We start from the raw sequence: 17,588 nt of genomic DNA, 5'->3' as shown, positions 1-17,588 counted from the left end.
TCAGGATGCAGCACCAATGTTGACTTACTTTGGGATTGTTATACAACCATGTGATACAAAGTGATCAAGAAAGCTCACTTTCTTCCCATCATGAAATCCTGGGAGAAAACTCATCAGTACTATCACATAAAATGAGGTCAGAACACACCACATCCTGCAAGATAGTTGAAAATGAGATGAAAAGTTGTGACATCACACTACAAAGCTTTATCCAGAAATGAGACTTTAGTTCAACACCGCTGAAACTGAAAGGTAGAAATCAATTCAGGCTGGCTACACCACACCAAAAGTTGTTGTACCAATTGACTTTTTGAGATATAAATCAAAATATTTAATAAAGACTTTCAGTAGTATTTCTGCTGAGGCTATGAAAGTCATTTACAACAGAGGTACTGCTTTTGAGAAGGACAAATAAAAGGTCACTATGCACCTTTCTCAATCCCTAAAAAATAAAATAAAAAGGCTTGTGTAATCATAGCCTAATCAACCCATCGTGCAGATTTGCCATCTTTACCAAGTATAATGAACATCACTATCTGAAACATGGCTGTATGGAAGACACTAAGTGCTGCTTCCCTTGAAGTCTAAAATGAGAGATTGTAATTCAGTGGCAAAGTGCATGTTTTGCATGCAGCAAGTCCCAGGTTCAATGCCTGCTCGTTCCAGGTATGGCAAGGGAATAATCTTGCCGGAAACCCTTCAGAATTGCTACTAGTTAGAAGCAACAATACTGAGCTAAATGGCTCAATGGGCAAATGGAGGATACAGCAGTTTCCCATGTAACTATAGTTTCCCACATAGGTTGTCAATTCATATGGGAAGCAGCTAGACTGGTGGCACACCACCACAACTTGGTCAACACTGACATGAGTGCGTGAGTCAACACACTCAGGAAATCCATTCTAGAAGCTCCTATAACTACATAGGAGCAATTTGCAGTGGGAACCACACTGCCTAAATAGATAAAGGAAGCACAGCAAGGCCAATTAAAACAGTTGCATGATCAAGGAAAAGGAGGCAGCCACGACTTTGCTGCAATTATGTTCAAGATTTAGAACAGCGACAGTAAGCAAGTCATGTTTGCACAACCAGGATCTGGATTGCAAATGAATACAAGTCAATAAAGTGATAACGATCAGTGTAAGCAAAAGTACAGAAAAGTAGACATTGAAAATGGTCTATTAGAAAGGTCTAATTTTATTTTCAGCCCAATTACAGATTAGAATACAAAAAAGTAATATTTTCACAAGTATTTGAAATATTTTCCACCCATGTGTTTCATACAGAATTGGTTGATACTTGGTGTCATTTCCTTGCTCCTCAGCTTTCATTACTTTCCAAATGCAGAGTTTAGGGATTACTGTGCATACCGAACTAAACTCTTTCACAACGTAAGGCACAACTACATGACTACAAGTCATAAACACACCACTGAAAGGAGGAGTTAAGAGACTCCAACTGATAAAAATTGCCATGCAAGACTATCTACAGATAATGTGAATGTAAGGTCCAGTTGAGAAAGAACTTCAGTGTTATGTAGATAAGGCTACCTTAATATATCACCTGTGAATATAAAGTAAGCACATAATTTTTCCAATTCTAATTTATACAATTATACAGAAAAAATCAGTTAATACTATGCACAATATTCACATCTGCAACCATAAGAAACCAATCATTTCAAAGAGGCCAACGGGACAGTACAATTTGTGGCACATACCCATTATAGCATAATAGCATTAGTCAACTTCTTGTCTAGAGTACAGGAAATAAAGGCTAGTTTATGGCATGTGAACATTAACATAAGCCAATTGCCAATGTGACATGTATAGCTCATATAATCCAGTGGACTATATAGCTGATATAGTCCAACAGTTTATGTGTTGATTTCTGTCCAACCGCTACAAGTTTCTAGAACTGACCACAAGTGGATCTGTAACAACTGAAGCCTACATAAACATACACACCCAAATATTACATTTTTGGTAAGACAACACACTTGAAAATTTGGAAGTCACCATACCTAACATTATAATGAGGAAACCCAATCAAACTTGTCTAAAGTTGAGTTTCATTTCAAGAGGTAGTTTAAACAAAATCTTATATAGTGGCATTGAGAGTCAGATTAGAGTTTTTGTGTTTTTAAAATAGTTTTATTACAAAAGTGACAAATCCTATACAAGCAGCATTTTGGACAGATTTGTATTATAAAAGGTTTCTGTGTGTGTTAATTCACTGTGTTGTTCTTTTTCTTATCCCTTTGGTGCTCAGAGTTGGGATTTAATATGGGAGAATGTATGTTGCAAGTGAACTAACAACAGGAAGCCTGGACCTGCATACCAGTCAACAATGAACAATGTTTGGGGGGGGGGGGGGAGAGAAGCCCACAAGGCCTGTACTAAAACTTATTCACATGGACTTTGAAGACATGACAATTGAGAAAGACATATCCAATGGACTTGAAAAGATTCTAGTTAATACAGTGAAAGTCTTCCAGTCAACCTTCTATACAGTGACTACATAGTATACTGTGTTGCTTCATGAGTCAAGGCCAAACAGTCTGTGTTGAAAACTAGCAGCTTTTATCCATTTTGTAGATTTTAATTCTTAAATAGCAACTATGGATGTTTTACAATTGTATACTACTGTAAAGTTTTTTAGCTTTTAAAAAACCTAATTCGAACACGAAAACATGTACTCTTAAGTGGGGAATTTTTCTATTTATTGCTATGGTCTGAAAAGAGACCATGTAAATTCTAGTGTGGTTTAATGATGAAAAAACAGCAGCTCATGAACAATGGAAACCATTCAACTAACAACATAAAATGTGCAATGCTGTTATGTCTGCATTCCAATTCTTAAAAGTGAACTATGCTCATTAAAAAGAAACATGCAGATTCCTTCACTATAAATAAGATGTCTGAAATGCATAGGAATTATGGGAACAACATTCTTAAACACCAACATGAAGTTACTATGAATTTCAAATGAGCTCTTAGCTAAGCCTTATGGACCAATTACTACTGCAACAGTTGTGGCAAAACAGTTGTTTCATTTCTTGCATATTGTGCTGATTACACTAGAAAGAAAGTGCATAGTGCAAGTGACAATGCTATTTTCTTACCCTTCCTTAGGTTTCCTTGAGTTTCTACTGAAGTCATTCAGAGCTCTATAAACTATAGCAACACCAAATGTTCTTCTGGACAAAGATGGTTATTTCTCAATTTCCACATGTGTACAATTTCTAGGGCCATGATGTGTAATCAACCTATTAAATCAGTTAAAAACATTTTACTCTATTAAACACTCAGTATAACTGGAGAATAGATGATTTATCTTTAAAAATTCTTTTGAATACAAGTAGCTACACAGGGTTGGATCCAAAAATACCTGCCACAACAGAATGGGCTCTGCTAGCAGAAGGTATCTCTGTCTGCATTTTTAGGATTCTCCACCACAGTTTGACAAACTGATCAGTCTCCTGGCCCTCTATGTCGCATTTCAGGGGGCTGGAGAGACTGCCATAGGAAGAAGGGGGCAACAGATCTCATTCCCACTAGGGCAGTTGATCTAGCCTAAATCTGGACCAGTACAAATGCTGCAGGTGACAGAGGCCATTTTAGAAAAAAAATTTCCCCTTTTCTCACACATAAGGAAACATTTGTCATAAGATAGTGCCTCCTACAACATGTGTGCAAATCATATAAAACCCAAGTATAAGTTTTTCTTCAGAAATAGCTTATATGCATATTTATACAGATTAAACTGATTAAAACACCCATGACACTACTTAGGAGCCTACTTTCCTCCACCTTTTATCCTAGAGAGGGAAGTAATGAAAAAGGATGGATGGCTAAGTAACATCTAAATGGTTAAGAAATCTGGTATACGGACTGAGCATACCTGAGTCAGGAGTTTTAAAGGTGCGTACATCATATTTGTATTTAACCATCTGGATGTGAGGGGTTTTTTAACATTTGAAGCCACCTTATATCCATACAATTATTTATTTTTGACATTTCTTTGCCACTGCCTGCTCCAAGCGGTAGCCCACTCCTGTCTCACCCATAACTGACTGCTCTCCAAGGCACCAGGAAAAAGGTCTTTTCCAGCCCTGGTGCCTATGAACCCCTTTTCATCCTTTTTAAAATCTTTTTTTCTGGAAGAATAAGGAAATGAACTTGGAACTTTAGGTATGCAAAGTACATAGGGTGCCTATACAAATATCATGGGTTCAGCTCATTGCTTCTCCTTTCTTCCTAAATCTAAACTCCAGTTTGTCAATCTGCAACAACTTTGCTTGCTGAAATCATTTTTTATTCTTCTAGGCCAGTTAAAACAAGAAACAAACCATGAAAATAGAAGGTTTAACTTTAAATGTCACTGTGTATTTTATTCAGGGAAAAGTTTCCATTTCAAAATGGTGAATGCAGACTGAATGAATCACTGCTAGGTCCTACAGTCTCTGATAACACCAAGCATTCTGACACAAAGAAGCGATGTCCAACCCCATCTCTGAAAACAGCCAGTTTTGAAATTGAGTCTGTACTGCAAGACCTCATGGCTTCCAGATATGGTCTAATTTTTGAACTTTTCTGTTTCTTCCCTTTAAACTGCTTCTTATACTACACAGCTTGATGGAGAACTCTGGCATTTTGGTCCTAAGAAGGTATTGCTAAGCTGGGGACATTTCCCCTGGATTCTGGATTCTGGGAGCTTTACTCATGGACCAGCATGACTATCTTTGTTTTTTGCTATTTTAAACAAACCATTATCCAAAACTGAGAAAGTGAAAGAAAAAGTATCTAGTAAAATTTTGGAATTCCAAGCTAAATTCTTCCCTAACTACTTATCTCTGAAATCCAACATTTCCTATTTATATTACCTGGATCTTTCATGCAATGCTTCTTCTGAGAACAGAACAAGAATTGTTTTAGAAGTACAAGAGAAAAGTAAATGAGTATAAGGACAATAAAAGCGAGAAAGAAAGAAAAAAATATAGCCCCATCTGTAATGTTTAAGAATAGGAACTTGCATATTTAGGATGATGTAGCACATCTAATTACTAATTCTAATATAACACAGAGTATTAGAAGAAATGTCAAACATACACTACACTACAGTCTTGACAATGCTTTACATGTTCAGTGTAGTATATATAGTGACATTATAATGAAACTGCCTGAAATGTTTCTTCGAGGGAGTTTTCCTTTAGTAGGGTACACAGTGCAGAAGTGGTGTGCATGGGGGGGAAGGACAGATACTGAAAAGAAAAAATAAGAAATTGGCAAAAAAGTGGCTTGTTTACACACTCCAATGCAGCCATTAAATTGTAACTATACCATTACAGCAGCAATATAATATACACAAAATCCCTGCAAATATGCTCACTTTAAAAGGTATTACTTTTGAACAAATCAAGATAAAAAAATACATTGTTACTCCTCTGTTTAAACTTTATTTACTAGTTACTGGGGACTTACAAACTTGACACAGAAGCTCTGATAGGATCAAGACCAAATAAGCCATAGATAACTTCAGCCTCACAAGAAGTATATTTGTTTGACTTTATCAATAAAGTATGTTTTCAACTATACTATAATTTTGCCCATTGTTACAATCATAGCCCAAACCAAACAGTAGTCTGAGTGTTGTACGAAGTGCATAACAGAAACTTCATTCTAGCATAACATTTAAGAGTCATGAGTAATTATCCTTGCAAGTCATTGAAACAAGTATCACAGACGCGAACAGGTTTCTTAGAAGAAGGAGTTAAGGCATTTTTTGATGAGCACTCAGCACAGAAGATATTTCCACACTGTCTGCAGTGATGCTGTAAACGAAAGGGGGAAATGTTATACACACACACAGCTCAGACATAATGCCCAACCATGACTTGGTTCAACATGAACATGTTCTCTTTTCCCCTGTATGCTCCAATTTGTCACTTCCATCTTTAACCAACTCCATAGTTTTCTGTTAAGTCCAAACTGGCAGCTTTTGGTTTATGCTTTCCCTTTAAACCAGGATTGCGATCCATGGGTCGAAGGCCAAACATAACACACAGTTTGACAGTTTAGAGGTACCTATGAACTAGGGTTTATGCTTAAGATGAAAGTAACAAATTGCATCAGAGAATATAGAGCAGGACAGGAAATGGAAGCACGTGGTTACAAGGCTTTTAAGCAATTATTTAGCATTGTACAAGCAACCCCACAATATTTTAAAATACATATTAAGAGGGCGAAAGTCTTACCCAAATCATTCAGCTTTGTGACAAAAATATCAAACGTAACATAGGATTGCACTGAAATAGCAGATATCAATAAATATGAAAAAAAGTCATTGGAATGAATATATTTTCAATTCAATTTATCAAAAAAGCCCTCTCTAAACTGGCAGAGGATATTTTGCAGTATTGTTCTTTCCCAAGAATGCAACAAGTGGAACCAGCTCCTGAGCAAATGTGATGCTAGCCCTGCTGAAGTAAAGGCATGCCTCAACTTTGCTGCATTTTGCTTAACTGCACTTCACAGATGCTTTTTTTAAATTTAAAGGTTTGTGGCAACCCTGCATCAAGCAAGTCTAGCTGCATTTGCTCTCTTTGTGTCTCTGTGTCACATTTTGGTAATTCTTGCAATATTTCAAACTTTTTCATTATTATTGTATTTCCTATGGTGATCTGTGATCTTTGATGTTACTATTCTAATTGTTTGGGAGTGCCATGAACTGCACCCATGTAAGATGGCAGTAATCTCATGATAAAACTTCAACAGATGAGGAGTTGCTTCTTATGAGTGAGCAAAGAACATAGTTTCTTGAGATGAAATCTACTAGTAAGATTGCTGAAATGACAACCAAGGATTTGGAATGTTACATAAACTTGGTTGATAAAGCAGCAGCAGGGTTTGGGAGCACAGACTTCAATTTGGAATGAAGTTCTACTGTGGGTAAAATGCTATTGGACAGCATCGTAAGCGACAGAGAAATCTTTTGTGAAAGGAAGAGCCAACTGCTGTCTTGATTGAAGACATTGCCATGGCCGCCCCAGCCCTCAGCAACCAGCACTCTGATCAGTCAGCAGCCATCAACTTTGAGGCAAGACCTCTTCACCAGCAAGAGGAATATGACTCGCTGAACGTTGGTTAATTCAGGCAGCTTTTTTTAGCATTAAAGTGATTTTAATGTATATTTGTTTTTTAGACATAATGTTACTGCATACTTAACAGACTACAGTATAGTATAAACATAATGTTTATATGCACTGGAAAACCAAAACATTCATGTGACTTGCTTTTTTGCAATGTTTGCTTTATTACAGTAGTCTGGAGCCAAACCCGCAATATCTCTAAGGTATGCCTGTATACTGTAGTGCAGCGTTGGTAAACTTAATGAAAATAAGTGAAGATATAACATCTGAACATGCTCTCTACTGTTAGCCACAAAATTCTCATTGCACTCCTGATGAAAGGAAACCTGCCTTAAGTGCCTGATCCAGCCTAATCTTGGAAGCTAAGCAGGGACAAGGCCTGCTTAGGCTATGGCTAAGGGCAGTATAGAAAGATGATGATGATGAATTTATATGACATCACAATAAGGGGATATGTTTTTTCTTAAAATACATTTTCATTGCTTTAAGGAAAATAATTATCATAAAATATTACCAGACTCACATACCCTTCTTACTGTTACAGAAAAACCTTTTCCGCAGGCCATGCAGTTCTGAACCTCATTGTCTTCTGCCCATTTCCTATTTAGGGCTTGTGTATGTTTGATCTATGTGAAATTTAAAAGAGATTTTGGTAAACATTAAATCGAGCCCCAAATCATGTCAAAAACATTCAAAAGAAAATCAGTTGTGGCTTTAGCAATGCAAGAAAATCTCCTCCTCTCTCACTTACATACGGACAAACTCTCGCACAACCACACACACATTTGCCAATATCTGTTGCACCCAGAACAGCAAAATTTTCCTAACTACATTCTATGTTAGCAATGATGCTGTTTTTCAAGCAAAAGAGAATACCTGAAGTGACTGGTTCTCTCTGCCTAGCTCTTGCATGGCTGCAGTAGTATCATCCAATTTCCTTCGCGCATCCATCAATTTGCTTTGAAGCTTTTCAATTTCTCCTTCACTTTTAAGGCACCTACAGAGCATAGGGTACACAAATAATGTCCTAAGTTTCTGGGAAGAAATAACAAATTGTCTTTTGATACTGTAAGTAGGGTAAAATAAGGTTACAATTATAATTGCCATGTGAATTAATATGGTTCACGTACTCTAAGATTATTGTCTATTTTCTTATTTGAAATCACTGCACAAAAGTTGTTGGTTGTAATTAGAAACCAAGAAAGATGCAAAAAGTTAATAAAGGGAAGGACTATTTCAGCACATTCTATAGTAAGCCTGCCTGTTCACATTAATTAAAGCTAACAGGGCAGGGAGAGGTGAGGCGAAGGAACAAAGAAAATGAAGCCTTTCAGTTTCTATTAATAAGAAATATTCTGTCACAGGATATTGTGAAATGAAGCTACATTTTGTAAGGCATGAGTCACTATTCCAGCTTGATTCCAATCGTAACGACAAGAAAACCACATACACTTTTAAAATCAAAGAAGGGTATTAACTAGTCTATGTAGCAGCCATGGACTTACTGCTATATCCAGACTCAAGCAGAGATTCCTGACCAGGTAAGTTACACTCAAGGAGTAAGTCACCCTGTGCGTTACACATGAGCAGTCTACATTTCATGTAAACCTAGAGTCCGTCCTAGAATTTTGAACTTCAGCTGCTATCTAGCATGTTAAGTTATGCTGTTTTTCTGATTGCAAATTTTTAATCAGCATGGAAGAGAAGCTAAATTTTTTCACACAAAACCACACAAGAGCCAGTGAGGTTTGGCGGCTAGAGTGCTGGATTGGGGAGCTGTGAAATCCAGGTTCTAGTCCCCACTCAGTCATGAAGCTCACTGGATGACATTCAATTGGTCATTGTCCCTCAACCTACCTCACAGGGTTGTTGCTGTGAAGATAAACTGGAGCTATATAAGCCACCTTAGATTTCTTACAAGATAAAAAAGGTGCCATACAAATGTAATGTAATAACTTCTAACCTGTATCAAAGCTGTTCCAAGATTTTTGTTGAATATGTTTTAAAAATTCTATTATTCAACCCCTCGTTCATTGCCTTACCTTTCCAGCAACATTCTCCTCTCATCCTGGTTATTTTGTACTGTGGCTTCCAGTACTGCAATCTCTCCACGTAGATCATCCGTTTGTTTTTCTAGCTCACTAACCCTTCTTTGGCTGCTTTGCCACTCCTTCTTCACTGTTCCTAGATTTTCATTCAGAGCTGTGATCTGCATACTAAGCTTATCTTCAGCATCCTTATGGTCTTTATACTGTTCCTCTTTCTCCTTGATCTCAGCTTTCTAAAAGAGAAACAAGTACAATGTTTTCCAACTTTGCCAAATAATTTTCCAACAACTCAGAGATCATGTTTATTGCTCGTCTTGTCCTGGACTGAAATAAAGAACAGGCCAGAGTACTACATGCTCTTACTTCATTCTTCTCCCTTTGAGGAAAAGTGATTGACTAAATGAGAAATCCTGGCTCACATCCTGAGTTGCCATTCCATTAATGGAAGAGACATCAAGCCAGTAGTGCTCCTGCAGGTAGGAGAGGAGTTCATTTTCATGGATTCTCCTCTCCCCTTGCTGCTCCTCCTGCCACCTCCCGTGATATTCCAGAAGTTTTCCCAATCCTAACAAGCACTTTTTCAGAGGCCACACAGCATATGTGGGATGGTGTAAACTGGTGTCCTGCAAAAGGAAGGGGTTGGACCCAATGGTCTTCTTGGCCCCTCCCAACTCCACTATTCTATGATTCTATGTTATAGGGAAAGAGGAATCGGCAAAAACTGCTTCCTAGTACCTTCTGCTAGAAATAAAAGAGTGAGAAAAAAAGATTGACATTTGTATGTCATCCTTTATAAGCATATTTAAACATGTCAACACAGCAAGCACTCTCACATTAAATATACAGACCAGTTTTGCTTCCATTTCAGCACATTTTTTCTTCAATTCATCTTCTCTCTTTTTTAGCTGATCTTTGATAACTTCTTGATTCCTTTTCTCCTGTTCAAGAGCTGTATTAATGGTATCAACCTTTCCCTGTAATTCTAACTTCTGCTTAATCAACAGCTCCTTGGCATCCTTTAGGTTTGTTAACTCCTGTTAAAAATATAGTATTATAATTTTAAAAATGGAGTTTGATGAATTAAATGTCAAGTTATACTAAATCACATGAATACAGTTTGAGAAACCAGTTGTTAAATTAGCAAGAACTTTCACAATACCACAACAAATAAAGCTTAAAAGAGACAAATGTTTTCCAAATTCTAACAAACTAAACACCAGCTGGGCTTTTGTTTTGTTTTGTTTTGCATTTGGGTTTTTTTTTGGTTGGGGGGGAGTCTTTTAATCACTCAAATCAATATTTTGAACTGCAATGACTACACTAGAATATTTCTGAAGAAAAATATTTGTCAGTTTAACACAGAAAAGTCTCAGAGGACCTGGAAACAGGAACATTTGTAGACAGAAGAAAAAAAAAAGTCAAAAACCACAAATGAGTGGGACCAAAGACCATGAGGTAGAGGAAGTGAAGGATAGCAAGGTCCCCAGGTATAAAGGCTGAAGGAGCAGGCAACATCAGCACTGTACTGAGGACCAAAGTTTATTCAAACTTTTAAAACAGCTTAAAGTGACTACTTCTGTTTTGAGGAAAATGCAGCCATGGGGCTCACTAGCTAGAACACCCTCCCAAATCAGTTTTGTCAGATATCTTTTTTCCCTGAAAGCTACCTTCTCCCTCTGCTATTTACCCTCAAAGGCTGCTTATTATAAAGTAATTTTCTACCAAGGGAAGAGGGTGTGATTTGCAGCAGAAAAATGCTATTTACTTTTTCTTCAAACAACAAGCAAACAATTTAAGCATGCTTTTTTAAAAAGTGTGAATAATTTAACACGTAAGTGGACCCTAAAAGGCAGGCAAAATTAGTTATTTTGTTTCATTGATATATATTAGTGTAAATGAAACCATACATCCAAGTTTCTATTTCATAAAAATGCAAGCATAGCAAATAAACTCTGTTATGTTTTGAATGAGCAGCTTATAATAATGATGTCTATAATTATAACTTAATTTTAATAACTCCTATATCTGTTTAATGGTCTGTAACCCTTTCAGTTCTGCTATGGGAAGAGAATGTACAGATAGGCACAAGAGCACACATGTGTATAATCAATATATATGTTAGCTTTATGTTTTGTATTACAAGTTATACAGGTTTGTCACCATCTTTGATGTACTTAAATTGAAAAAAATAATTTAAATGGTGCCATACCGCTAACTAGAAAGTCTAACTAAAACAGTAATACCATCGATATGAAAAGTTATGGTGTCCTTTAACTGAACTGTCACCCTATTGCAGCTCAGTTCTACCTGCTTGAAGCTCCTGATGTCAACTCATATTATCATCTAGGGTCAAGACTAGCACAAAGTTCCTTTTACCTAGCACAGCTGCAAGGAGCAGATCAGAATCTTTCATTCTGGTTGACCATTTGTTACTATATGCAAATAAACTACAGTAACTCTTAATGATGCTTTGCTGAAACAAACTCGAATGTGTCTAATCTTTTCACAGCCATGGTGAAAGAGAAGAGTGAAAGAACATGAGAGACTAGGTTTCCCAAGGTTATTCCCATCATGACTACAGATTATTATGTGTGAATGCAACTAATTTATAGACTGTTTATATTTTGCCATATTTTTGTTTATCTTCCAAGAAATCTCAATTATTGAAAATGTAATATTCTGGAAATGATACTGAAAATGAAACTATAGCATAGCTAAATGGCCCAGAAATGAGAAAGCTAGGAAAAATAGTGTGCTTCACCTATCAGATATATGACATATTTCCAATACAGTCCTTGGAGCTGAAAAAGTTTATCACTTCTAGCACTGACTCTGGATTGCAACACAGTGCACTGCAGGTCTTTAACTTCACCAAACTGGAAAATTGTCTTCACCAATTTTCACACAATGGTGCCCATGTAAATACATAGTCTAACTACTCAAACTCTTTGTCTCAACATACCTTCTCATACTCTTGCTTGCAGATTCTAGCTTCCTCCTTCAGTTTTGAATTTTCTTTTTCCTGTTTGCTGTTTATATTCTGGAGTTCTGTAGTTTTTGATTTTTCATTAGCCAAGTCTTTTTCTTTTAAATCCTGGAGGTATAAAATGCCCAAAAGAATGTTTAAGAGCTATCTTTCAATCAAACTATAAAGGCTGTTTTATTATCAGTAAACAGAGCTATCTCTTTAAAATCTCATTATCCTTCCCTGCAGAAGTAGTATTGTAATACTATTGTGGTTGATGATCTATCTTACACATTAGATTATCATTGTCCTATCTTGGATGGGCCTGCACTTCCACAAAATGGACAGGGTTTGCAACTTGGGAGTACTCCTGGACCCAAAACTTTCATTAGAGTTTCAGGTGGCCAGGAGTGCCATTTTCAGGTTACAGAGAACATGATAACTATGACCTTAACTGGATACAAACAGCCTGACCACAGTTACTGACATGCTGCTAACATCCCAACTAGATTACTGTAATGCGCTCTTCGTAGGACTGCCTTTGACCATGGTCCAGAGATTTCAGCTGGTCCAAAATAGGACTGCACGTCTGGTATCGGCCCCACTCTGTATAAATTACATTGGTTGCCAGTTGAAGTCCAGGCCCAATTTAAACTGCTTCTTTTAACATGAAAAGTCCTAAAGGGCTCGGAACCTGGTTACCTGAAGGATCACCTTTTCTAATATACTCCTACGTGCTCACTGTGATCTGAGAAAGAGGCCCTTCTGAAAGAGCCATCACTAAAGGAAGTAAAAGGGATAGCAATTAGAAGGGCCTTCTCAGTGGCTGCTCACCACCTTTGGAATGGGATCCCTAAAGAGGTCTGCCTGGCACCATCACTACATTCATTTTGGCACCAGGAAAACACTGTCCTCTTTTGCAGGTATTCAAGCTCTGATTTTAACACCTGATTACTCTACTCCAGAAGATTTCTCCCCAGCCTTGTAATGTTTAATCAATCAATTCATTGATTAATTAATTGCAATTAATTTATTTTTAGCCAATTTTATTTATTTTCACAAACTACATTCTTCAAAAGGAAAAAGGCATATATGGGAAGAAAGAGGCCACATATACAACATATAATTTCAGTATTTGAACATGTTCATAAAAAGGCAAGAATTTCTGTCTGCTTATGGTCCCATTTAAATCATTCAAGTCTTAATCAGAATATAAATAGTTTCAGCTATATATAATAATTTACAGCTAGTTTTATAAACTTGAATATATTATAGTTTATATAACTAGCTGTAAAATTATAACATAGCTTTAGTATTAGAATAAAAATCACTGACATTTGTAAAGATTCTATTTTCTTTAGCAATTAGTTAAATTGCTCGTAGTAAGCTTTCCATCTTTCAATAAATTATTTAACTGGTTTTCTATTATAATTAGTTAGTTTCGCCATTGCTGCATACTCAGCTAGCTTGTTTTTCCAGTCATTAACAGATGGACAGTTTTCAGCTTTCCACTTTGAGGCAACTACTACTTTTGCTGCTGTTACTATGTATTTGAGTAACGATAACATAATCTTTGGAACAGTCTCTGGTATGATACTCAGTAACATATTCTTGGCATTCATAGGAAAGTCAGTTTAAATATATCCTGCATTTCCGCATGTATCTGCTTCCAAAATCTTTTGATTCTATCACATGTCCACCACATATGTTAATTAATGTATTTTAATGTTGTTAGCTGCTTGGAGAGCCCTGTGCAGCCCTGTTATATTCAGCAGCATATAAATTTGAAAAATACAGAAATAAATAATAGCATTAAATTCTGATATACCAGCATTTTAAATCATCACCCCTGAAATCAAAGGAATGCAAGTCCAACAGTGAAAACATATGCATATTTAGTTAAGCTCCAAATTCAAGGAGGGTTTACATTTGAACACAGGAGTACAGCCTGTAACTATACATCTGCATCTTCATCTATTTAACTCTTGTAATAGCAGAATCTTAAAATCATCATGAACATTTCATATACCTTGGATAAACTTAGCATTTTTTTTCTGTGATTTACTGTGACTTCCAGTCATGACCTCTTGTTGCATGTCATACTAGGTATCTGCATCCACAAAGTAAGCATCAGTTTTAGCCCAAAACTTATACATGTCCCATACCGCTCATATTACATTGGCACATATGTTCAGGTGGGGACAAAAGTTTAAAATATTGCACAAATTCCACAAATGGTAGAAGCAAGTACCACTAAAAAGCAGGTAAAGAAAATTATGAGTGACCGTCAATTACCTTGTCTTTCTGTATTTCCTGTAAGAGTTTTTCCTGCTCTTTCAGCTGCTGTCCCTTTTTGGACAAATCTTGTTCCAGTGTAGATCTTAGAGTCTTAAGTTCTTTGATCAACTGATTGTGATTAGTAATTTGATTTCTGTTTGAAACTAATTCCTCTTGAGCCAAAGCAAGCTTCTCCTCTATGGACTAGATTTGGAAAAAAAATAATTACTACTAAATTCCCAGAACCAGTCTGTGTTAACACCGAAGACACAGTTATGTATCAATGTCAAAAAAATTGCATTATGATTACAATAAGGCACTGTTTGCAGCAAATTACAAAGCTTGTCAATTTAACTGGTAGCACTGAAAATTATCAATGTTCATGTATATCTATTTATTCATCCAGCCTTGAGATTTCTCATATACTTCCTCCCACCTAAAATGAAGTACTGTAAAATGAGAAGAAACATGAATAAATAGTGATTCAGTTTTCACACTGTTTATTCGTTCAGAACATTTATAATTCAATTACTAGCTTCTTTTCTCAAGACTGTTTTGTATGTGTGTGTGTGCGCGCATGCTACCAAGTCATTTCCAACTTAGGGCAACCATATGAATGAAAGCTCTCCAAATATCCATGATAGCCCTGTTCAGCACATGTAAATTCCAGGCTGTGGCTTCCTTTATGAAATCAGTATAGCATTACCTTTATCACTGATAATCAAAGCAGGTTAATCCTGTGGAGAGCCTTTTGCCTCAAGACCAGCATGCAATATTATCAAGTACCAGGTAAAAAACCAACTTCTGTATAAACCCAAACTTGCATTATGAGAGAAAGATACTCCTGTTGCTATTTGCCTTTAGAGTTACTTCTTAGTTGCCTTGAACTCATAATATTAAACCTAACCCATTTTTAAAAAATAAATACCTTAACTTATATTATAGCTTTAGCTGGAAAGGTAATAAAAGAAAAAAGAATTCAACAGAATAGCTTTCTCAAAGTGTTCCAGCAGATGGTGCCATCATCATAGCTCAACCAGTAATACTAATGATGCTCACCATGGGTTTTCCCTCATCTCCTTTCCTTAGGTTCCGTGTTCCAGGGGACTCTACAGCAGAAGACTCTTCTCCTTGCTGTGACTGCAACCCCTTCTGTGGATTTTTTCTTGTACCCCTCCCCTTTTCTGGAGAGCACTTTTAGTGACCTCTAAAGGAACAGCCAGTGAAAGTCCCTTCAAAGTGTCCAAATAACAAATTAGAACAGCTGTTACTGGTTCACCCATGAAATCTGTATACATGCCTGCCCAACATCCCTGATGAGCCTTGTCCAAACTGCAATTTCAAAGGAGAAAGTTCTGACAGCTCAAACAGGGTATGAAAAGAAAAAGGGGTACTGAACCAGTGACAGCAGCTAAAGCACTCTGAAGACACTCATTATGAAGATTGCAAAAAATTATCTCCTAGGAAAGAAAAAATAGGGGGAAGCAAGCTGGAACAACTACAAAAGGCGAAGGGTTGGTGGAAGGGAGACCAAGCCAGTAACAGTCTCTTCAAATAGCCACTAGGTGCCTAGGGCTCAGTGAGCTTACGATGAGCAGCAGGCAACTCTTCCTGAGCAATTTCCTTGAACCCATGTTCAGAACTCAGCACAGACACAAGAACTCATAAACAAGCCATGGGTTGGCAGGTGCCTTGTAGTCCATAGAGAAAGTAGTTTGGGTCACACAACAGCCCACTGTTGGCTTGTTACCAGTGATGGGTCACATCTCAACTTTTCATAATTTTAGATATTATTTTGTGGGGTTGTATTTAGTGATCTCTGCTTGTCAGGATAAATGCTGTTCTGCTGCCTGCAGGTTTTGTATATTTGTATTGTTCAACTCCACTGTATTTATTTGTTTGTTATATTTATATCCCAGTTTCTCCCTGCATGTGAAAACATTTGTAAAAGGTGGGATATTCATTTACTAAATGAACACTTCCTTCCATTTTCAAAGTTCAGGGGCAAGTATAGATCCCTATGTAACCAAAATAGTGCTATCTATGCAATAAAAAGGAGGTATCAGCAGGGAACACCACGCTTTGCTGAAATACAAACTTTGGGGACAGCAATCTTAAGATTTGGGAAAACCTCAAAACACCTTATGACTTAGCACATAGGGAACATGAGATAGTGACTGTCTGTTGTGAGGTGGGGGAATGAAAAGCCAAGTGAGAAAAAGAATGGAATGGACTGTCGTGGGGGACAACATGGCTGTTTGACTTCAAGCAGCAGTCTAGACAGTACCACTTCTATAAATTAAGTGCCAAATAGGCAGCATCTACACTTCTTAATTGTTTCTGTACAACCGTGAAGCACTGTAATGTACCTTAAGGTCTTGTCGTGTAGCCAAGAGCTCAGATTCTTTACCATAAAAATCCAGTTGCAGCTTTTCCATATTTTCTTGGGTTTTTTTATGGGCTTTCTGCAGCTCTGTTATCTTTTCTCTCTCTGTTGTAAGCTCTTGTGCTGACAATGTTATCTGCTGTTGTAGTTTATTCTCTAGTTCTGCCTAACAGACACAGAAAACATAATTGTTTTATATGTAACAATGCAATCAAAATGAGAGACAATGTGGATACAAATATGGATCCGTTTTCAATTAGCTTTTTATTTATCGCAATGATGAGTATATAAAATTATGGCACCATTCTAGCTAACATTAACTACAGTTTAGGTTTCACACACACTGACCTCATTCATGCATAACACTAACATAGTTTATTTGACTCCATGTTTTGTTACCCTACTACAGTTTGTCAAGCAAATAATTGTCCAAAACATGGTTTATTTTCTTTGTCCCTTCACCAGTGTTCTGGAAAATATTTTAAAAGTTTAACAGTAGCAATTTGTGAAACCTTTAATAGTCTTTCTGGGCCAACCTTGTCCACAATGCCTTGATCTGAGGAAGACTCCCACATTTCTAGGAGTGATAAACTGTGAGACAGATGGCCTGGGAAGGCCTAGCAGTTCCTGAATTTTCACAGCTAATGTGATGGTAAAAACTATTTCAAGCAAGGGGCGGGAGGAGAGAGAGAGAAAGCTACCTGACACAGCTTCCTGCCTCTGCCCCTGATGAGCACTAGCATCTTTTTAGAAAATATGGGA

At 37.0% G+C, this 17,588-nt stretch overlaps 1 protein-coding gene across 2 annotated transcripts in view; it reads right to left on the bottom strand.

The window, feature by feature from the left end:
- Positions 1–1,174: 1,174 nt before the first annotated feature.
- EEA1 (early endosome antigen 1) overlaps positions 1,175–17,588 on the bottom strand; it is a 62,565-nt gene continuing 46,151 nt past the window's right edge. For both annotated transcript variants that reach the window (XM_044455458.1, XM_044455459.1), the window contains 8 exons: positions 16,810–16,992; positions 14,459–14,644; positions 12,161–12,292; positions 10,047–10,232; positions 9,193–9,431; positions 8,027–8,147; positions 7,678–7,776; positions 1,175–5,833 (listed from right to left, as the gene is read on the bottom strand). In XM_044455458.1, coding sequence (XP_044311393.1) covers positions 5,711–5,833; positions 7,678–7,776; positions 8,027–8,147; positions 9,193–9,431; positions 10,047–10,232; positions 12,161–12,292; positions 14,459–14,644; positions 16,810–16,992 — 1,269 coding nt within the window. In that variant the 3' untranslated portion in view covers positions 1,175–5,710. The remainder of the gene's footprint in view (positions 5,834–7,677; positions 7,777–8,026; positions 8,148–9,192; positions 9,432–10,046; positions 10,233–12,160; positions 12,293–14,458; positions 14,645–16,809; positions 16,993–17,588) is intronic.

Source organism: Varanus komodoensis, unplaced genomic scaffold (genome assembly GCF_004798865.1).
Source record: "Varanus komodoensis strain SLA01 unplaced genomic scaffold, ASM479886v1 scaffold8, whole genome shotgun sequence".
In the NCBI taxonomy this organism is placed as follows: Eukaryota; Metazoa; Chordata; class Lepidosauria; order Squamata; family Varanidae; genus Varanus; species Varanus komodoensis.
Note: the sequence above shows the minus strand (reverse complement) of the source record. Positions and strands in the feature narration are given on the sequence as shown.